General features: G+C 38.8%; 3 protein-coding genes across 3 annotated transcripts; 2 read left to right on the forward strand and 1 right to left on the reverse strand.

Moving 5' to 3' along the window:
• The first annotated feature begins 6,815 nt into the window (after positions 1-6,815).
• Positions 6,816-8,001, forward strand: LOC136773761 (uncharacterized). The gene is made up of 2 exons (XM_066727675.1): positions 6,816-7,079; positions 7,693-8,001. Exons 1-2 carry the CDS (start codon positions 6,816-6,818, stop codon positions 7,999-8,001), a joined length of 573 nt encoding a protein of 190 aa, XP_066583772.1.
• A 1,877-nt stretch (positions 8,002-9,878) lies between these two features.
• On the reverse strand, positions 9,879-13,066 carry LOC136773762 (uncharacterized). Its single transcript, XM_066727676.1, has 2 exons — positions 12,778-13,066; positions 9,879-12,619 (listed from the first exon to the last, which is right to left on the reverse strand). Exons 1-2 carry the CDS (start codon positions 13,064-13,066, stop codon positions 9,879-9,881), a joined length of 3,030 nt encoding a protein of 1,009 aa, XP_066583773.1.
• A 252-nt stretch (positions 13,067-13,318) lies between these two features.
• On the forward strand, positions 13,319-16,090 carry LOC136773763 (parathymosin). The gene is made up of 2 exons (XM_066727677.1): positions 13,319-13,511; positions 15,927-16,090. The coding sequence occupies exons 1-2, from the start codon at positions 13,319-13,321 to the stop codon at positions 16,088-16,090; spliced, it is 357 nt and encodes a 118-aa protein (XP_066583774.1).
• The last annotated feature ends 6,995 nt before the right edge of the window (positions 16,091-23,085 follow it).

The raw sequence follows: 23,085 nt of genomic DNA on the forward strand, positions 1-23,085 counted from the left end.
TAGAATAAATAAAGCGAATAAATAAAAACAATAAATACATAAATAACTAAATAAAGCGAATAAAAAAAAAAAAAAAAAAAAAAAAAATTATTCTTTCAGACTATAATGTCCCCAGGGTAGAGTCGCCGCGGTGCCGGGTGTAACGAAACGCTTGTCGTCGTACGGACTGAGGGCGACCTTCCGCTGACTGATCGAGAAAACCTGGTGCAGCCTCGATCGAATCAAATTTTGACTGCGAGACTGTACGGTGAAATTGTCCAAACAATCCTTGTAGTCGTCAAATGTTATATTTCTATCGATAACGTAACCTTTGACACCTTTGGCTTTTTTGGTAATTTTCGCACAGTCCTGCACCTTGAAAGTATACATTTTTGCCCTCAGTCCTACGAACTCGGTCATGATAAGACCATTGTTCTCGTCCTTCATCAGACCAGGTATCTTTTTGTTGACGCGTGGCAAGTCATACCGATTATCGTCAGGATAATCGCTGGTGTCGAATCGCGCGAGATCGCGTTTCATGACCGAGTAAACGTCGTCGCACTCGACACTGTATATCAGACTGTCCGTGTCGGTATACATCGCTCTACATTTACTACCGAATGTAGGAAGCATATAGTCATAGTGGAATTCATACAAGCAAATTTGTGAAATATCTAAAATACTCATTCCCACGTAAATGGGTTTATCAAATTTCGCGGATAATTTCGATAATTGAATCGCGACCAAATTCTCGTTGAAAATCGCGAGACTGTGAAAATTCGGTTTGGAAATCAGGCTTTCCGCCCCGTATCTTCCCTCCCACTTGGTTGCGAGCCTCACGTCAACTCTATTCCTCACGTTCTCCATTGTTTTACCGAAAACCGCGTTGTTCATCAGCTTGAAGAGATTCTTCTCAAATTCATTGGTGGACGCGGTGCGCAAACGCGTGTTCAGCTCGATGTAATCGCGAAGCCAGGTGGACTGCTGAAACTTTAAACCGCGATGTATACGCTTCAGTAAGAGTCCATTACGCATACATTGTTGCAGAGCGCGATAATGTATTACGTAACGGGTCTTATCGTTTAAAGTGGCCAGCATCTTCTCCTGGCTCGCGCCCGGCGGCTTCTCGCGCACCATGCAGAACGGTAGGTCCACGTGTTTGTCGTGAAGCTCGCGCGGATACTCCAAATCGACCTCCAAAATATAACCCTCGGAATGATCCGAGGGTATAGCGGAGACATCGAGATTGGCAGCGTCCTCGATCCATTGGAATCCATGGGTGGGCAGCGGCTGACACATTGCCCACCCATACAGATTGTTTACGTCGTAATACATGAGATATTTCGACGGTTCCGCCGGATCGTAGTCCCGCATGTACCGATTGTTGGCCCTCTCGTAACGATGGGAGCACTGACTCAAACCACCGCGTATACCGCGCTCCACGAACAGCAACATATCCACGTCCGTGAAAAGCTCCAGCCTGATTCCCGTATGCTTCAACATTGCGTCCCAGGTGAAGCCCGGTAGCGTATAATAATGGGCTGGATCCAACTCATAATTTAGCATGCAACTATCGCGAAAACTTTCGAAAACATCGGCCAACAATAGGACATCGGTCTTCAGGTACAGGTCACTGTACTCCCCAAGCGTGCGCATGTGGAATTTGGTCCATACCTCTACGGCATGATTGTATGCTTCCTCGCTGATATCGCTGTCGGACAGTCTGTTGTGAAACGACTGCCGCGGTGGTAAAGCCGTCTCTTCCAATCTAGCCGCACTATCTACATAGTCGTAAGGAAAAATACCTTTCCTCGTAAGCAAGTCGAAGTGCTCGACGCTCAATTCCGAAAATTGTGACCTCAAATTTGTCAGCTGAGATTCCACCAAGTACGAGCTCAATTTGTCCAAACTGGAGGCCATGAATTTGAACGAATCGATAAATCTCAGCCGTATATTATAATTTCGCTGATATTTGGTGAATGAAATGTATTTTTCCTTATGCACAGGCAGCAGATATACCGATCCCTCGTACAAATTAGCGATCGTCTCGAAAATGAAATGTGAATCATAGCCGGAAAAATTGTGGAAAATTACTGTAATGACATGCGAATCTTTGAAATTTAAATTACAATTATTGTGAGCCGGTCCTCTGTATCTGCCGGTCAGATGATCGTGATCGCGAATTCGTAGTTGATTCGGAAGAAACGGCTTTTTGCATATATGACAATTGGGATCATTATAGTGACGCGATCGTTCGCTAATACTAAGATTATGCATGGGCACGACAGTCCCCAGTTTCTCGCTCGCGATGCGCGCAATGACCTCGAGCTCGCGTACGAACCATTCGATGCAGTCGGCACCCCGATGAGCATCGTATTTCGAGAGTGACGCATCGCGAGCACTTTTTAAATAATAGCCTACACTCATAGGTTCATGCTTCTGATAAATATCACTACTGTTCGATTGTTCAACTTTTGATAATATGCACTCCAGATCCGCGTATACGACGAATGGCACTCGTTCCCCATTTTTGATGTTCTTGAAGGAAACCCAGCGATCCTCGGACTCTCTCGGTAACATCAAGCGGAGATTATCGTTGAGCTGCGCGCAATCCTGCTCATGCGACTCCAGCCTCTCCACTGTGCGAAAGTAGTGGAGACATCTAAAAAAAAAATAAATAAAACATATGCAGTTATATTTGTATCATTATTAATACATACCGATCGCATACATAATGAGCATTTTCTCTCTTGGTGAATTGGCTTCGCACCAGTCTCGAGAGATTCCTTATGCACATAAAATGTGCAGCTCCCTGTTCATCGTTGACGAGAAGAAGATTAGCATGCCTCGATCTCTTCTTCTTCGTCACCTGAAGAGGCACAATTTTTGCGTCGCTATTTTGCTCTTCATTCTCCAAGGTGAAGATGTTCACCGACACGTCGTTATCCACCTCGAATTTCGGGATCTGTTTTAGCGTAGTCGGAAAGGTTAGGCTACCGACGTCTAAAACCGTCCGAAAATGTGGATAAGAGGACGTACGATTTGGATGAGCCGTAGGTTTCGCTGGATAGAGTGCCGCCGTCACGGACCACGCGAAACATGCATTATCACTGGTTTCTAAATTTATCAGAGCTTTCCTACTCGTGATAGCGGATGGTAGATTAATTTTACAACCCGCGTGCAACGGGTTAAAACGATTAATGTTAACTATTAAATAATGAATTTTGTGCAAAGTCCATCCACTATCACGCTCTTGAAATTCACTTAATTTTTTCATAATAACGTCTAAAATGTTTTTCCTATACCAATCACTAAAATTATCAGTCTTGTACAATGTAGCATTAGTCGTACTAATGTTTTTATCATCACTCTGGTCCTTAGAGATGAATTGTCCGTTAAATACACAATTAACCTTAACACTATTTGCACTAACAAATACCTTATCTATACGCGTACGCACTAATACTTCCGCGTCTACTAAAAAATCCTTAGGCTCTATATAATTACTATTAACTACCATGCCGCTGCATATTCGACTTCGAAACGCCGAATCAAGCTCCTCCCAGGTAAGTCCTTGTACGTCATTGCTACAACCAGCACCCGATTTAATATAATTCAATTCCCTCTGCGCTCGTAGCAACAGACACTTTATACACGCGATTTCGGCGAAATTCTTTTGACGCGTTCCAACGGGTAAAGCTCGATTCGCGTTGCTCAATCGTCGAATATGCTCGCGACATTCCAGTACCCACGCATCGTACTCATTCGCACTATTAATTTTAAAAAATTTTCTTCGCAATTCCGTCGACATTTTGGTGTTTTTCTTAAAGAAATGACTATGTCATACGGTGAACAATAAATTAATAATTGCGAATGCGTCTCTCGCGAAGAGTAACGCTTATATATATATCGAATAGAGAATGGAAGTAGGGGTATCTACACATCCCATTGTTTCGTCTGAGATGCATACTGACATTGATATACATTGTTTTTTTTTTTTTTTTTTTTCAGAAGTCTTTTATTCCTTTATATATTGATCATATACAGATTTCATATAGTAGACATTTTGCAGTGAACATATACCATAATGATTCATACACTTGGGTAACGGTGGTTCGAAATTTTTACTCCATCCAAGACAAAATTTACCCCACTCACACTCCTTCGCATTGTATATATTTTCTAAGTTGCAAATTTTTCTCAACCAATCATATTTCTCCCGTCCTTTCACGAAAATCCAATCTTCATCGTACGACGTTACATACTTTCTTATTACATCTTTATGCTTGTAATAAGGTGAATGACCGTCGGTCCAATTGAATCCATGTCGATTAAAATAAAGCCAACTTTAAAAAAGAAAAAAAATTATATACAAAACATTACATTTAAAAAAAAAAATACTTACTCATTCTGTTCTCTCTCGAGATCGCTCAACCAAGCTTCTTGAAATGGTGGTGAAAATACATTGTGATACACTTCATTATCACGCAACACCGCAAATTCTTTAACTATAAAACTCTTGTCGGTCAATACAAAACCTTGAAAATCAACGAATGTCGGTGTCATTATCGTCAGTCGCTCGATGCAATACTGAACGATCTTTTTTTTTTTGTTACATTTAAGAAAGTTTAATGTTTTTTTTTTAGGAGGGGATATTTTCTAAGAATTTTTTTCCCATTGTTAGTTTCTTCGGAAAAAAATATCTTCCAGAGATTAAGACTCCTTATCGAATGTATTTTTTTCCCATTGTTAGTTTCTTCGGAAAAAAAAAAATATCTTCCAGAGATTAAGAAACAATGGACTCCTTATCGAATGTAACTTTATATTTTTAAAAAATCTTTCTCTCTCTACGGAGATATTTCTTCGGAGATGCTTCATTTCAGTTTTTATCTTCGTCGAGAATAGCGCAACAATGCATAGAATAACTCACATAATGGATATAGAAGGTTTCTTAGTTTATAAAAAAGAACTTAAATATAAAGATATAGCTATAATTGATTTAAAAAGTAATCAAATTTCTTACGCATCTTTTCGTTTGCGTGACAGTATGAAAAACCTTAGTGAAAAAGACAAAAAAACTGTGTGGTTTTTGCTAAATATGGTGCATGGTATAAAATACAGTGATACGGGATTCGAGAAATACGAGCAGGAGGATGTGGAAGATTTTATTAGAGGTTGCCTAACGTGCGAGAATCCCGTAGTAGCCTACAAGGGAGGGAACATTGAAAAAAATCTATTGAATAGGATGAATGTGGATAATATTAATTTAGAAGTGTATGGTTGCCCTAAGTTTAAGGATTTAATTGAATTATATGATTTTGAAAAAACACCGTGCAATTTACACGTTCGAGAGAAGAACTTGAACAATGAACGTATCCACTGCCCGTACGAGGAGGTGTCAGTTTTTGCCAAGTGGATACAATCAAAAATGTGACTCTTTAAAATTCATCGGAGGAATAAAGAGGGGAAAACAAGTCCTCGCAGCCTCATTCAATGTTACAACATCGTCGGTGACAGTAAGAAAAAATGAGCTGCGAAAAGTGTAAATTAATCATGATTCAAGAGGATATTGTTCCTCTTTCACCCACTCTTCCCAGAGAATTGACAGAGGAATACGTCAATCGAATTAACGATTTCTTCAATCGTTACTTCGAAGAGTATGAACGGAAACTGCACCATTATTTGCATAAAAACTGTAAGTATTTATTTATTTAATATTTTTATATTTATTATTTGTTTGTATTTTTTTTTTCTTCAAAAATAAAGTGAAGAAAGACGAAGAGACTGAGGAAAAAGATATTGAGTCAAAGGAGACGAAGAAGGAAGAAGATAAAGAGGAGAAAAAAATAGAGGAGGAGGAAAAAGATATTGAGTCGAAGCAGACGAAGAAGGAAGAAGAAGAAGATAAAGAGGAGAAAAAAATAGAGGAGGAGGAAGAATGTAAGTATTAACTTTATCTTTTTTACCTTTTCATAATTATTACCTGTTTGTATTTTTAAATTAAAGTGAAGAAAGACGAAGAGACCGGGGAAGATATTGAGTCAAAGGAGATGAAGAAGGAAGAAGAAAAAAATAAAGTGAAGAAAGACGAAGAGACTGAGGAAAAAGATATTGAGTCAAAGGAGACGAAGAAGGAAGAAGATAAAGAGGAGAAAAAAAAAATAGAGGAGGAGGAGGAAAAAGATATTGAGTCGAAGCAGACGAAGAAGGAAGAAGAAGATAAAGAGGAGAAAAAAATAGAGGAGGAAGAATGTAAGTATTAACTTTATCTTTTTTACCTTTTCATAATTATTACCTGTTTGTATTTTTAAATTAAAGTGAAGAAAGACGAAGAGAAACAGACCGGGGAAGATATTGAGTCAAAGGAGATGAAGAAGGAAGAGGAGAAAAAAATAGAGGAGGAGGAAAAAGATAATGTGTCAAAGCAGACTAAGAAGGAAGATGAATCACCAAATTTCTTTTTCTTTTATTATTAAAAATATATATTAATTTTATTTAAAAAACTACAACGATTGTTCAACTAGCAAACCCCTGCTCCTCAACCTTGAATTCACGTGAAAAACGTTATCATCCAAAGTATGGACGAGGTAGTAGAAGAGGAGGAGGCTGTTAATAGCTATTGTGAAGTGGAGAAATCTAATACGTATTGATAGAGAAAATAATAATAATTATACATTTCGTATTGAGCTTACATCTCTACCATTCTCAGTCTACCGAGTTTGCTTGACGTGATAGTTTCAACAAGAAAAAAAAAAAAAAAAAAAATGGGTGCAATTAAATTGTACAGATTAACTACTGAACAAAATATTGAACAAAATATTGAAAACATTCAGAATATGGATGAATTTGTGGAGGAAGAAGAAGAAGTAGATTTGGAAGGAGATTGGGGTGAAGTGAATAACAACGCGTTGACCGCGATTGTCAGAATGTTGACGAAGAAGCTTCAGCGGCAAAAATCAACATCAAATATTGATGATGATGATGATGATGATGATGAGGCTAATCTATTAGATTATAGTAGTGAAATGGAGTGGGAGCCAGAAATTTGGGAGCAAGAAATTTCTCCAGAAAATATAATACGGTTCGACGAGGATAATGACGTTCTCCAGCTACTGTCGAATTCATTTACGGAAACCTCCAACAATCGGTAAGAATCGATGAAAAAAAAAATTTATCAAGTGCTTGGATAAGTAGTATAATTTTTCCTAATTTTTTTTCTCGTAGATGATACCGCTCTTACTACTGCTACTCTCACTACCACTTCATTTTTATAATATTTTATTATTAAATTCAATTATAACTTTTTTTTATGTATGTTATTAAAAATATATTTATAAATTTTAATTAAAAAAACAAAAAAATATCGTTCATTTCACAACCTCAAAATTCTATTTCTCCTTCTCCTTCTATTATTATTATTATTATTATTATTAACGTTCGTCGTATCAGGTCTCTATTGAAATTCTCTTTGACTGCGTTCCGCTTCTCGGATAGGAGGCTAATATGTTTTGATAAAGAGTTAACTAATATGTATTGATAAAGAAAGGTATCTGACTAACTAAAATGTACGTGCGTAATCGGTCAGTTCATATTTCATTGGGAGATCATTTTGCATCTGAGCGACTAGTGACGAAAAATCTTGAGATCATTTTAACGCTAGCAACGACAGTGACAATGTTCCGTGATACATCTAAAAAACGAGACATTTTTAAGGATAATCCTGATTTTGATGCCTTGATTGAAGTGCTTGTGGGGATAATAAGTGAAATGGAGGAACAAATAGAGGAAGAGGACGAAGATTTGTTGAGGAATCCGGAGGATATTCCTGAATTTAGCGCCTTGGTTGAAGAACTTGTGGAGATAATGGGTGAAATGGAGGAAGCAGTGCAAGAGGAAGAAGATTTGATAGTAATTGTTGAAAAACTAGTGGAGCTCAGAAATCGAATACAAGAAGGGCTAGAGCAAGCGGAGCAAGAGCAGGAGAAGGAAGATGAGGAGGAGGAAAACGAAGAACAACATTAATTCAAATATGTTTTTGAAGAGAGAAATTTTGGAGGCTGCGCAATCTGAGACTTTCGTCACGGGGGAACACAAGTTACGAGCCTGAGGTACAACTTACTTCGTCACGGTGGAAGCAAGCAAATACATATATATATCATCAGTCAATAATGTATTTCAATAAAGAGGGTTTTTTATGCCGAAAGGCTTTTTCCCTTCAATTTTTTTTTTTTTTTTTTTTTATTTAATTACCTCTCCATCAATCCATAACAATTTCCCTTTTTATTGAATAATAACAAAATGGGAATTATATCGCTCAAATACCTATAAAATTTTTATTAAGAAAAATATTTACATTTTAAAAATTCTTTATCCATAAGGTTTTTTTTTTTTAAAAAAATAACGGTACTCGCAAGCCAGCAACCATTTTCCAGTTATATTGCCTTGAGAGCCATTTTCACACCAATAGAACCCTTGAACACTGCTCCTAAATCTTTTCAAGTGTTTCAAATACGTCCCAACCACTTCTCTTTAGGTAAGGTCACGTAGGCTCCGCTCTTATTACAGAGCGGATGATAAGTATCTACGACGATGGACTATTCGCCTTAAAAGAAGTCGATCGCGAAACCTAATACGTATTGATAATTGAATATAAACTTCTCTCCGCATTGACAATGAGATGTAAACTTGATCTGAAGTGGAGAGAAGGCTAATATGTAAACTTGATCTGAAGTGGAGAGAAGGCTAATATGTATTGTTAAAGATGTATAAACTTCATCTGGAGTATAGAGAGAGAGAGAGAGAGAGAGAGAAAATTTGAACACGTAGAGGAGAGCATTCTTCAAATCAGTCTTCAGTGAACCATCATGAGTTCCACAAGGAAAGTTAGTTTACCGGACAAGAAAGTGACGCTGGAGGATCTAAAACATTCCTCCAAACCAGTGGCAATAGTGAGGCCAATTGTGAGGCAGCAGCAGTCAGTGCGAAGAGGGTATCGCACGATACCCGAACAGCAGCAGCCACTGCGGCGGCCACATTCGCTGCCCATAGCCCTGCGGATGCTGCATGCAGCGGAGCAGCCTGCAGCGGAGCAGTCTGCAGCGGAGCAACCTGCAGTCTCGCGTAGGCTGTAATTAATATTACGTTTACCTAATATGTAGCCTATGTGAGCTGCTAGGTTGTGTGTGTGTGACAGGCAGTCCCCACCAAATCGGTAAGAGTTAATACAAAAAAATAATAATAATAAATATTAATAATAAATATAAATAATTTTTCTTTTTAATTATAGATGCTGTTGCTGTTTTTATTGCGGTACCTATATATATATATATATATATATATTTCATATGTATTTCAATAAAGAGGGTTTTTTATGCCGAAAGGCTTTTTCCCTTAAATTTATGTTTTTTTTTTTCTATTACATTACCTCTCCACCAATCCACTGTATCCCGTACTAGAAATATTGCAAAGAATCAGCTACAGAGGAACAAAGATGGAATCTCTCTCTCTCTCTCTCTCTCTCTCTCTCTCTTAGACGTACACTGCTTAACGTAAGAGGGGGGAGGTCGCATCATCGCACTACTCTCTCTCTCTTGTATGGCTTAACGTAAGGGGGATGGGGGGCTCTCTCTCTTGTACGGATAAACGTAAGGGGGACCACGTGTGTACCCTACGAGTTTATTCTGCTGGAATCTCTCTCTCTCTCTCTCTCTCTCTCAGGCGTCCACTGCTTAACATTAGAGGGGGGAGGTCACGTGTGTACCCTACGAGTTTAACGTCGGGGGAGGACGATGCGCATGCGCACAACCGCGCACGAGGAGAGGGGGCAATTCCCCTACTTCCCTTGCCCCCGCGGGACCCCGACCCCCTCGCCACGCGGTCCCAGAACCATCCTAGCTACTCTACTGACTATCACTATTGGTGAATTTGGCATACACCACAGCACTATAGGATACATTTGAAGCATCACAGAACCCATAGAGTTCTAATTTATCTGCTGCACTAAGTTGACCATTCCAGCGCGGGATATTGATTTTTGTTAATTCGCACATTTGCGAGTAATAAGACATCCATTTAGATTGGATAGGCTCGGGAACCTCATCATCCCAATTAAGTTTGAGCAACCATGTGGATTGCATTATTTGCTTTAACACAATGGTGAACGGTGAGATCCAGCCTAAAGGATCGTAAATCTTCGCGTTTTCCGAGAGTAACATGCGCTTTGTTAACTTAGTGATGGAAGAAGGCGAGATTATAAACTGAAATGAATCAGAGCTGGTATTCCAAGATATGCCCAGCACTTTGCTAGTTTCGTTATAATTTTCGCTATTAAAATTAAGATTAGCGTTACTAGAATCATTAGGAATTTCTTGGAGAGCTGTGCTTGCTGAATTGAAGGCCCATTTACTGAGCTCAAATTTACCTTTATCCAACAACTGAACTAATTGAGATTGGATATCGCGTAAATCTGCAAGGTTGTTAGCTCCAAAAAGAATGTCATCGACATAGATTGATTGAAGTAAGATGGACTTCGCGTCTGAGAAGTCATCACCGTGTTGATTTGCGAGTTCCTGCACTACCCGTGAAGCTAAAAACGGTGCAGGTCCGGTACCGTATGTGACCGTGTTCAATTGATATGCTTGAGTATTACCAGAATCATCTTTCCAAATTATAGATTGGAATTTTCTGTCTTCCGGACGAATTAGAATTTGCCGGAACATTTTAATAATATCGGTTATACCAACAAAACGAAAATCACGCCAATTCATAAGAATGGCTGTTATATCCTTTTGTAGTTTTGGCCCTATTAAGAGTACGTCGTTGAGTGATAGACCACTCTGAGTTTTAGCGGACGCATTAAATACGACACGTATTTTCTGTTTTCCATTTTCGAGCTTAAATACTGCGTGATGAGGCAGGTAAACCAAGGAGTCTGTGTCAATCGCGTTTGTTGTGACCTTCTCCATATGTCCTAGCTGCTCGTATTCTCTAATGAATTTAGCATAGCTTTCGGACTGCTCAGGAGATTTGTTAATACGACAGAGAACTCGCTTTAAAGTTGATTCGGCGATGCTGCGAGAGGCTCCCAGTGCCGATTTGGAGAACTCTGTCTTGAAAGGCAATGCAACCTGATAGCGGCCTGATGGTAATTGAGTAACGTTGCTCGCGAAAATGTCCTCACATAATTGATCTTCAGGTGTCAGACTATAGGTGCTAGGTACTTCTTCAATCTCCCAAAAATCTCGCAGTGTTTTATCGAAGTCACAACAATGAAGAACATTTACTGTTGCAGTATGCATGTGCGACGCAAGTGTACCATACACAACCCAGCCAAATAACGAATCTTGGGCTATCAGTGCACGGTTCGATGAATGAATTATTTGATTCAGTAAAAGATGAGGGCAATAATCTGCACCAATTAAAATATCAATTGGATTTTTAACAGAAGCATATTCGTCCGCGAGGTCCAGAGAACCTAATTGAGGGAATTCAAGAGGTGAATACGACCGAGGACTATAATTCGTGATTTTTGGTAAAATTAATGCCGTCACCTTGAGTGAGGCCTGATCGTGTTTGACTGACTGTAAGATGAGTTCAGCTTTGATCGAGACGTTACGTACCGCACCTCCTGTGACTCCGTAAATCGTTGCATTAACTTTGCGGCGTGTAACTCTTAATAACTGGGCTAGATTTTCCGTCATGAACGATGTTTGTGAGCCCGGGTCGACTAAGCCTCTAATCATAATTTGACGGCCATTTGGTGCTGTAGCGCGTGCAAGAAATGTAGCAAGGAGTGTCGTGCGTTCGTCCATGGCACTCACATGAGCAACAACAGAAGTCGAAGACTGATCAATGGTTTGAAGACTCGTGGGTGAAGCAGCTTGAGATGAATTACGTTGAGGCGTCGGATTAGCTTGTTTCTCAAAATGCAAAAGCGTATGATGTGCCTTGCAACATTTTTTACACCGAGAATTACTTCGGCAAGACGATATCGAATGTCCAGGTCTCAAGCAATTGATACAAAGTGAGTTATTTTGCGCTGCTTTATATCTGGCTTGAGGGTTCAAGGCAATAAAGCTGTTGCATTGATAGAGAGGATGATCCGCGTCACAATAAAGGCATTTTGGTTTATCCACGATTGCGTTGAGTGATTTCAACGACTTAGGACGAGAAGTTTTATCAGTAGTTTGTTTACTACCTTTGAATTTATTACTAATAGATTCGAGCATATTAATCTGCTCGGTGATGAGCTCTAAAAACTGAGTGAAAGAAGGATATTTCAATACACGTCTTATTTCCTTCTCCCATTCTACAGTGATAACTTGATCTAGCTTGTTTGAGAGGATGTGGACCAATATGGCACTCCAACCATCAACTGGATATCCTAATGTCCTCAGCGAGTCGAGCGCAACTATAGTTGTATCGCGTAGTGTTTTTATGGACATGAGATTGTCAGCAAAGACTTTCGGAATGAGCGTTAGTTTGCTAAGAAGGTTGGACGTAACAATTCGTTCATTTGTATACCTAGTCACTAATGCATTCCATGCTGTTAAGTAACTATCGTTACTGGCGGCTAAGGATCGAATTACTGAGCTAGCTTCTCCTTGAACACATGCCTTTAAATAATGAAACTTTTGAACACCTGGTAATGTCGAATTATCGTGAATCATTGATTTGAAAGAGTCATAGAAGGTTGACCACTCAGAATAGTCACCACTAAACTTGGGTAAATCTAACTTAGGAAGTGTTTCAACGAGGGAGCATGGGTCCGCCCTGTAGTGACAGGAGCGACTTGCTCACCGCTTAAATTCTCGATTTGCTCTAAAATGTATTCTTCCGCAGTCAAATACGCCGTCATAGCTCGCTCATAAGTATTCTGCGTCGTATAGTTAAACTGTTGCAAATCTTTTTCCGATAAATGATTAGTGATCGTCACATGATTCGTTTGTATTTTCGCGAGAATTTCCTTGGCACTAGCCAGACGACCATTTAAATAAGGAAGGGTAAAATTACCTATACCACGCTTTTTGGTGTTGACCAGTAGCCGTTCTAATTCTGAGCAATAAAGACTAACGTGCCTTGCGCACATTAGTATTTCCTCCTGCGTTACAATTTTACCACCAGAGACACTCTCCCAGTCACCTCGAAGAATCACCAATCAAAATTCAACTCAATTGAATATGTACCGGTTATATCCGGCTCGAAGGACCAGGAATTTGTTTGAAAGTTGATTGGGTGATATCCGCAAGGAGGTCTAGGAAGGAAGGCTCCAGGGTGACAAAAACAACGCACAGGAAATCTGGTAAAATCAGTTTATTTGATTTGAAAAAAATACAAAAGAATGAAAAGTGCTCCAAAGGAGGCTGAGCCGCAAATTGATAATCCACCCAAAGTTACAACTACGAAATCCCAACCCTGTGGTACCCAGGTCCCCGGACAGGATTCCCCGTACCTGAGACTCCCAGGCAACGAAGATAGAGAGAAAGGAAGACGATTTCTTGGAGCCCAAGAAATCGTTGATGGAGCAGAAATGCGTACTAAGAGACTTAGTGGCGTCGCAGGAAGGGAGGACTGGCTAAGCTGCTGAGAAGAATGACAGAAAAGACAGAGTCTAGAGTCTAGACCGTTTAAATTGAGCCGCACTTATCACGGAACTCTTGGGTATTGATATGTACAATAGACCCAAATAATAACAGCGAGAGAGAGTTCTACGCCGTGGGCCACCTATCGGCCTCTGTTGGAGGTAGGATCAAGAGAGACAGAGTGTGAGCGGGAGCGAGACGGCCTGAGAGTCCCAGATCGCTCGTACCCACACTCCGATCTCCAACAGCATTATTTATATTATAATTATGTTTTATTTACAGGTTATTTCAGATATAAGAAGGAGCATCTAGAATAGTGGAAATAAGCTAAGCAGTCACATGCTTGCGTAAATATATGCAGATAAAACATTATATCTTAAGAAAACTTATGGTGACTAATTTTAATGAGGATAGAAAGTTGTAGTAATAAATAGATCTTTCATCATTTCAATTTTTCATTAACCGGTGTATATGTATATTTAAATGGTTAGCCTGGCAACTATTATGTATCACTTGAGCTTTAAGGGGATGCATTGAGCGACTTAAACACTCATTCAAGTTTATTTTCCAAATTATTAGGAATATGAACTTTTTGTAAAGATTAAATTTACTGTTTGGACTGTACTGAAGCGTGCTACAAACTAGGTTTCTCAAAATTATAAAAAAAAATTTCATAAAAATTATAAATACTTGTAATTTTGTTGGTCATAATAATACTCAAAAATTAGGCCTTGTAGCGCGCTAAAGAAAAGTTCTATGACTAACTTGAGATTAAGACGAAACAAATATACTAAAAATGTGGAAGATTTTTTTGAAAAACTAAATTAACAATTGAAAGACAAGTTTTACACTGTTTTACCGACGGAGAAGTTTCATAGTGCGTTAGACAAGGACAGGCCTATTAGCTCTCTCGCTTTAAAAGGGGTACACACACTCTCCCCACCATTCCTCGTTAAACAAACCAACTCTCCTACACACAGCAAAATGGCTGGCTAACACCAGCTAACACTGCCTGTCGGTGTGAATCCGTAGCGGAATGGAAGAACAAATAATTATTTGTAGATTTCAGGGTTAAGTTTTCGCAAAACCGGCGTTGTACCGCCCTTCCATATCATTTCCGACAGCTACTATAAATTTCTAAAATCATTTTATCATCTACAGGTCTCAAAACACTTGAACTAGTTGACGAAAGCGTGACTCGTAGCAGCCGACGGTGGTCGCTAAGTTGTGTAGCTCATCATCGTCGGCTGCTACGAGTTGTGCATTCGTCAACTGAATCAAGTTTTTTGAGACTTGTAGATGACAAAATACTTTGAGAATTTTGCTGTAGCCTCCAGAAATGATATGGAAGGGCGGTACAAGGTCGGTTTTGCGATAACCTAACCCTAAAACCTAGAAATAATAATTTATTTTTGCATTGCGCTACGGAATCACACTGACATGCAGCTTTAGCCAGCCGTCTTGCTGTATTAGCGCTCGTAGGTGATGCGCTCAACAACTTAGCGATCAGCGTCGGCTGCTACGAGTCACGCTTTCGTCAACTAATTCAAGTTTTTTGAGACTTGTAGATGATACAATGATTTCAGAAATTTATAGTAGCTGTTGGAAATGATATGGAAGGGCGGTATAACGCCGGATTTGCGAAAACCTAGCCCTGAAATCTTTAAATAATTATTTGTTCTTCCATTTCGCTACAGATTCACACCGACAGGCAGCGTTAGACAGCCATCTTGCTGTGTGTAGGAGATTTGGTTTGTTTAGTGGGGAATGATGGGGAGAGAGTTGGTACCCCTTCTAAAGCGAGAGAGCTAATAAGCCTGTCCTTGTCTAACGCACTGTGAAACTTCTCCGTCGGTAAAACAGTGTAAAACTTGTCTTTCTTTCATTAGCTAATTTAGTTTTTAAAAAAAACTTCCACATTTTTAGATATATTTGTTTCTTCTTGGTCTCAAATTAGTCATAGAACTTCTTTAGCGCGCTACAACGCCTAATTTTCAATATTATTATGACTAACAAAATTACAAGTACTTATAATTTTTATGCCAATTTTTTTTATAATTTTGAGAAACCGAGTTTGTAGTTCGCTTCAGTCCAGTCAAAAGAGTAAATTTAATCTCTACAAAAAAGTTCATATTCCTAACAGTTTGGAAGATAAACTGGAATAAGTGTTTGAGTCGCTCAATGCATCCTCTTAACAGAGAATTGACATAGGAATACGTCAATCGAATTAACGATTTTTTCCATCGTTACTTCGAAGAGTATGAACGGAAACTACATAATTATTTGCATAAAAACTGTAAGTATTTATTTTATAATATTTTTTTTTACATTTTCATAATTTTTTTACATTTTTTTTGTGTGGTAAAGTAGAAGAGGAAGAAGAGGAACAGACTAAGGAAGATATTGAGTCAAAGGAGACGAAGAATGAAGAAGAAAAACAGACTAAGGAAGATATTGATTCGGAGAAGATTAAGGAAGAAAAGGAAGAAGAGGAGGAGGAAAAAGATATGGAGTCAAAGCAGACAAAGTAGGAAGAAGAGGAAGAGGAGAAAAAAGTAGAGGAGGAGGAGGAGGAAGATATTGAGCCAAAAAAGACTAAGAGGGAAGATGAGAAACCACCACATTTCTTTTTCTTTTACTATTAAATTTTTTATAGAATTGTTTAAAAAAAAACATGAGAAAAAAAGTAGAGCTTAAATAAAATCGAAACTAAAAAAATTATTGAAAAAATATTATTGTAAATATTCCCCTTCCTATTTCAACTGGAGTAAACGAAAAGAAAGCTGATACGTATTGATTAAGAGATGTAACTCAATCTAGAGTAGAGATAGATAAGGATTATACGTACTGTTAATATTGAGAGGAGAGCAATCTCGACTTCAGTAGTGCTTCTGACTGTATACGAAATGGATTCTAACCAAAAAAAAAAAATCAGTTTGCCAGACAAAAAGTTGACATTATTAGACATTAAACAAACAGGATTGCGTGTAGCAATCGTAAAGCCATATAGGATTGTACCGAAGACCCTTGTACAACAGCCGACACCGCAGTTAGTTGTACCAAGTAGATGGAGACCTCAGCAGCAGCATCAACCACTTCATACACCTTTAAATGCACTGCTGCAGCCTGTTGTTGCTGCCTTCTGTTGTTGCTGCTGCTGCCGATCATCATCAGCCTATACCACGTCTTGTACGCTGTGCAATTTGCGGTCTATGTGATCATAGGGATCGTGATTGCATTTAACAGCCACAATCACCACCATCACCAATCGGTAAGAAAAGTTTAAACACTTCTAATATTAAATACTTCATGAAATTAAAAGTTAAGACTAATAATAAATCATTTTCAATTTTTTAATCGCAGATGCTGCTGCAGTTTATGAGCAATATTATTATTATTAAAAATATATAAATCTTAATTAAAAACTCCAACGATCGTTCAACTCTCTTTTAACAAATTGCAACCCCTATCCCCCTGCTCCTCACACTTGAAATCACGCGAAAAATGATAAAACAATATTATTAACTGTCGTCGTATCAGGATGCTAGTCAAAATATTGAGATCATCCAAAGTATTGACGAAGTAGTAGTAGAAGATGAAGATAGCAGTGAGATGGAAGAGGAGGATAATAATGTGTTGATAACTATTGTGAGGAGGCGAAAGCTAATACGTATTAATAGAGAAAAGGATAATACGTATTGTTAATATATTTCGTATTGAGCTTACATCTCTTCCATTCTCAATCTACCGAGTTTGCTTGATATTATAGTTTCTACGATAAAAAAAAACATGGGTGTAATTAAATTCTATAGATTATTCACTGAACATAATATTGATAACATTCTAAATATGTATGAATCAATGGAGGAAGGAGAAGAAGAAGTAGATTTAGAAGAAGATTGGGGTGAAATGGAAGACGAGGATAACAACGTGTTCACAGCAATTGTGACGATGCTGAGGAAAAAGCTTCAGCGGCAACAATCCCCATCAAATATCCAGTCCGATGGGGATAATGACAATGATGATGATCGTCTATCAGATTTTAGTAGTGAAATGGAGTGGGAGGGTATTAATATGGTGCAAGAACTTTCTCCAGAAACATAATACGGTTCGACGAGGATGCTGACGTTTTCCAGCTCCTGTCTGATTCATTTACGGAGACCACCCACAATCGGTAAGAATTGATGAAAAAAAAAACAATTTTTTGACAGCGAGTGCTTGGATAAGAAGTATAATAATAATAAATCCTTTTCCTTATTTTTTTCTCGTAGATGATATCGCTCCTGCTGCTACTGTCACTACCATCTGCCGTTATTTACTTAGAAGAATTAATCAAAATGATGCCAAATTTTTTCCCCAGTATTTATTTGTTGTATAAATAAAACCTTCAAAACATTTCAATAAATCATAATCATAAAAAATTATACTCTCTTTTTTTTAACCTTACAAGTCAGAATTAGCTGTTAGAGGTACAAAATAAAAATATACGAGGATGCTAGTAGGTCTCTATTGACATTCTCTTTCGCTGCGTTCCACTTCTCGGAAAGAAAGCTAATACGTTTTGATAAAGAGAAGACTAATATGTATTGATAAAGAGGAAAGAAAGGCATCAGATTAACTAAAAAATACGTGCGTAATCGGTCAGTTCATATTTCATTGGAAGATAATAGTGTAGCTATGCCGATACTGGAACAGGGGCGAGGGGGGTGAGACGCGCGGGGGTCCCCGTCGCGAGGCGGGAGATGTCCCCACTCCTCTGACGTCATCCCCCCCCCCCCCACTTGGTTAGCATATGAGTTCCCCCACTCCGCTGACGTCACAGTAATTTTTTAATTGCTTCATGAACGTGTCACAATTTTGATATAAGTTTAGGGACTGCATTGACCCCCACCACTTATGAGTCCCCCCCAATCTGATGACTTCAAGGCATATTTTTTTAATTGCTTTAGGAACTGCTGTAATTTTTAAGAGAGAGAGAGAGAGAGAGAGAGAGAGAGAGAGAATAGCGGTCTCGGATGTGCTATTCGGCTGAGCACAGCGTTTCGCGCTCGCCGCGACCTACAATGGATACAATCATCTTTTAAATATTTTTTCTATATACCATTGTTTTTCTTCTTCCATGGAGAGCGTTCCAGGAGAGAGAGAGAGAGTATAGCGTTTCACGCTTATCTGGACCTAGTCCATTGTCCTAACACGAGGTAATATATCTCAACTATACCCCCTCCCCTGATAAGACCCCCCTAAAGCAGTTTTGGTGCGCTCTAGAGAGTGTGGATTAACACACCATGTGTATGAAACTCTACTACTACTACTACTACTATTAATTTGAACCCCCTATGTAAGGATAATGGGGATGAAGGAACATAGATTGGTAGGAAAATAAAACGATAGATTTAGGGAAAAAAGCTCGAAGGCATAAAAAACCCTTTTTATTTTAAACAACATACAAAATTATAAACATTAAAAAATCAATGTCTCAACAGCCTTGGGTAACTAGGAGGAAGAGGAGGCTGCAGGGTAGACATCAACAGCATCTATGATTAAAGAGAGAAAGTTATTTTTTAAATATATGTATTTGTAAATGTGTGTGTGTGTGTGTGTGTGTCAAACTCCTACCGTTTAGATATTAAAAAATGTGTTGATGAACTCCTCGCTACGCGTAGGAGGCCATCCATCGTCATCCTCGGGATCCTCATGCTGGAGGTTTGGTGATCCCCAAAGTAGTGTAGTAAGGCCGGTTCTGGCCCCCCCCCCCCCCCCCCCCCCACTCCTGTCCACTCGGATGAGCCTGTTTGCGAGGTAGTGGGGGGAGCCAAGAAGTGCTAAGCGGTGGTGGTGGGGGAAATTGGAGGCTCCACGTGAGCTCGCAGCAAGTATAGGCGAGAGGGTTGCGGGGGTGCGGGAGGATACTTGCAGCATTTTGACGTCACACTCCCACTCCTCTGACGTCAGGTCTCAGTTAGTAAAAGCAGTTTCCTAGATGGTAAAACAGATTCTCCCTGCGTTTTTTTTTGCTCGCGTAACCTTGAATCTTTGCAGTATGCTACTACCCCGTTGAACCCCCTTTACCCTAAATGTAGCTGAGTATGTTACTTTTTTCCATAGCTCAGCAATTTTTGAACTAATATATAATAGCATGCACAAACACACAAGTGATTCAAAGTATACTTGGTGCAACGTACTGTTCCGTTTTCTCGGTTAAATAAATCCGAGGATAGGGGGCAGGGGACGCGTCAGTTTAACACAAATTTTTCGAAAGATCGTAATCAAAACGATGGTTCCTACATTTGTGGACTTTCAAGGGTTTCGATTGAAAGATAATTCTTTTATAGTGAAAGAGTTTGCAGTTTTGCGCGATAAAAAAGTGTTTCACATTTTATTTTCACCACCATTTCCATATTCTTGGTTAAATGAGGCAGAGATAAAACAAGCAAAGTAAGTGAAATTGTTTAATTAAAACAGAAGCTTTTTACTTTAATATTTTTATTTTTACTTCTAGCTGGTTATATTATAACCATCACGGCTTAAATTGGACAGATGGCTATTCACCGTATTATAGGTATAAAGATGTTATAAGGAAATATGTGATAAATGAAGAAGAACAACAAGAGATATTCGTGAAAGGACTAGAAAAAAGGAATTGGCTTAGTGGTATCTGTGATTATACAATAAGTAATGCAGATGAATGCGAGTGGGGAGATTTCAAATTGAAAGACAGCAAAGACAAGTTGGATCTTTCCATGTGCATGAATCATGAAGGTTTATGTGCATTGAAAAATGTTTATTTTATGAAATATATGTATGAAAGAGAAATGTACAATAAATAAGAAACAAAATAAAATTACGTTTCAGTTATTTAAGCAGATTCCTACTACAGTCTTTTTGAAACGATATTTAACACGTGTTTAAATTGAAGAATAAGCATATCGAGTTTCTAACGAAGCTGAAGCTAGCGGCCGATGGCTAGCGGCCGATGCGAGCATTATTGTCGTAACTGTACACGTACCATGTTATGCGCCGCGTAAGTAGAAAACGTATATTCTCGCTAGCGCGCCGTATGTAGTCAGACACACTCTACGTGTCCCAGCACGGTGCGAGCAACTAAATAAAATTCTATACCATCTAAACCAAACACTTGATAAACATAAAAAAATATGCATCTTCTTCGTTACTTCATAACGAAGAGATCCATATATATTAAAAAGTGGAACCGCCCAAGGAACTCGTCGAAAAAAATTAAAGAAGCTTCCAATGCGCGTCGTATTTAAAGAAATTCCGCGTTTTGGCTAAGTTTTAATTCGCTGCTACCCATAGGAAATCCGCTGCTAATATGAAAGTATATGCATCTTCTTCCTTATTTCATAAGGAAGAGATCCATATACATTAAAAAGTGGAACCGCCCAAGGAACTTGTCGAAAAAAATTATAGAAGCTTACAATGCGCGACCTTTTTGCAGATTCCTCTACGTTTTGGCCAAGTTTTACTCCGCTGCTAGCCACAGGAAATTCCTCACCCAGTTTAAACCTGATGCATCTTCTTCGTTATTTCATAAGGAAGAGATCCATATAGGTTAGAAAGTGGAACCGTTTAGGGAAATAGCTAAAAAAAATTATACAAAATCTTACACTACGCGTCATTTTTGCAGATTTCTCTACGTTTTGGCCAAGTTTTACTCCGCTGCTAGCCACAGGAAATTCCTCACCCAGTTTAAACCATATGCATCTTCTTCGTTACTTCATAACGAAGAGATCCATATAGATTAAAAAGTGGAACTGCCCAAAGAAGTTGGTGAAAAAATGTATTAAAGCTTACAATGCGCGTCGTAATTACAGAAATTCCGTGTTTTGGCTAAGTTTTCGTTCGCTGCTACCCACAGGAAATCGGCCACTAATATGAAAGTATATGCATCTTCTTCCTTATTTCATAAGGAAGAGATCCATATACATTGAAAAGTGGAACTGCCCAAAGAAGTTGGTGAAAAAAATTATTGAAGCTTACAATGCGCGTCATCTTTGCAGATTTCTCTACGTTTTGGCCAAGTTTTACTCCGCTGCTAGCCACAGGAAATTCCTCACCCAGTTTAAACCTTATGCATCTTCTTCGTTATTCCATAACGAAGAGATCCATATAGGTTAAAAAGTGGAACCGCCCAAGGAACTTGTCAAAAAAAATTATAGAAACTTACAATGCGCGACCTTTTTGCAGATTCCTCAACGTTTTGGCCAAGTTTTACTCCGCTGCTAGCCACAGGAAATTCCTCACCCAGTTTAAACCTTATGCATCTTCTTCGTTACATCATAACGAAGAGATCCATATAGATTAAAAAGTGAAACTGCCCAAAGAAGTTGGTGAAAAAATTTATTAAAGCTTACAATGCGCGTCGTAATTACAGAAATTCCGTGTTTTGGCTAAGTTTTCGTTCGCTGCTACCCACAGAAAATCGGCCACTAATATGAAAGTATATGTATCTTCTTCCTTATTTCATAAGGAAGAGATCCATATACATTAAAAAGTGGAACTGCCCAAAGAAGTAGGTGAAAAAAATTATTGAAGCTTACAATGCGCGTCATTTTTGCAGATTTCTCTACGTTTTGGCCAAGTTTTACTCCGCTGCTAGCTACAGGAAATTCCTCACCCAGTTTAAACCTTATGCATCTTCTTCGTTACTTCATAACGAAGAGATCCATATAGGTTAAAAAGTGGAACCGCCCAAGGAACTTGTCGAAAAAAATTAAAGAAGCTTACAATGCGCGTCGTATTTACAGAAATTCCGCGTTTTGGCTAAGTTTTCGTTCGCTGCTACCCACAGGAAATCCGCTGCTAATATGAAAGTATATGCATCTTCTTCCTTATTTCATAAGGAAGGGATCCATATACATTAAAAAGTGGGATGCCGCCTGATATTTTCTATCTGTAATAATCTCTGCAATTTTTGTTTCTCATTATACTGCACAGCATCGTACCAGATAGGCTTAACACCACGCATTGTTGAAATGAGTAATACAGGTGGATTTTTACACTTGTATACACTTCTGTGAAGCCAGTTTGGGTCTAAACTAACCCCCCCACCCCGCCCCCCCCCTCACCACCTATCCCGTACAGTTGTATGAGCTGGGAGGACAGAGTAGGGTAGCATTTTAGACCCATTTTGGCTTCCGTGGTGCGCCGTGCCGTGCAGAGTGCTTGTGTTATGTAACCTAGTACTCTTCTGTTTTCTATTGTAAACTTCCTAATCAAAGATTGTGCTTTGCCTTGCCTCCTGGCGTCCTGTATTTTTATTAAACATTTCTATTCGATCAGTGTTGAAGGTAGTGTCGAGTTTAGCATATATTGCATAGTTGTCGTTTTAATACGAAGTATAATTATTATAATAAGTGAAAAAGTGTATTTTCAAGGATATATACACTAACGTAAATTGCGCAGTGTATAATATTTTTTACGTTTATGTTGGAGAATTGAGGTGTGCAGTGAATTTTATTATCAGTGTAAATACATTACTGTATTTAAGTGCACCACAAAGCTGTGC

Source organism: Prorops nasuta, unplaced genomic scaffold (genome assembly GCF_024137725.1).
Source record: "Prorops nasuta isolate Cenicafe-Biocafe unplaced genomic scaffold, Cenicafe_Pnas_1.2 PNAS00005, whole genome shotgun sequence".
NCBI classification, from domain to species: domain Eukaryota; kingdom Metazoa; phylum Arthropoda; class Insecta; order Hymenoptera; family Bethylidae; genus Prorops; species Prorops nasuta.

Coding starts and splice junctions, on each gene's coding strand:
- LOC136773761 (XM_066727675.1), top strand. CDS start 6,816: ATGGATGAATTTGTGGAGGAAGAAGAAGAAGTAGATTTGGAAGGAGAT. Junction 7,080..7,692: donor GGTTCGACGAGGATAATGAC/GTTCTCCAGCTA, acceptor GACATTTTTAAG/GATAATCCTGATTTTGATGC.
- LOC136773762 (XM_066727676.1), bottom strand. CDS start 13,066: ATGTGCGCAAGGCACGTTAGTCTTTATTGCTCAGAATTAGAACGGCTA. Junction 12,620..12,777: donor GCAAATCGAGAATTTAAGCG/GTGAGCAAGTCG, acceptor CGACATTACCAG/GTGTTCAAAAGTTTCATTAT.
- LOC136773763 (XM_066727677.1), top strand. CDS start 13,319: ATGAAAAGTGCTCCAAAGGAGGCTGAGCCGCAAATTGATAATCCACCC. Junction 13,512..15,926: donor CGTTGATGGAGCAGAAATGC/GTACTAAGAGAC, acceptor TGTGTGGTAAAG/TAGAAGAGGAAGAAGAGGAA.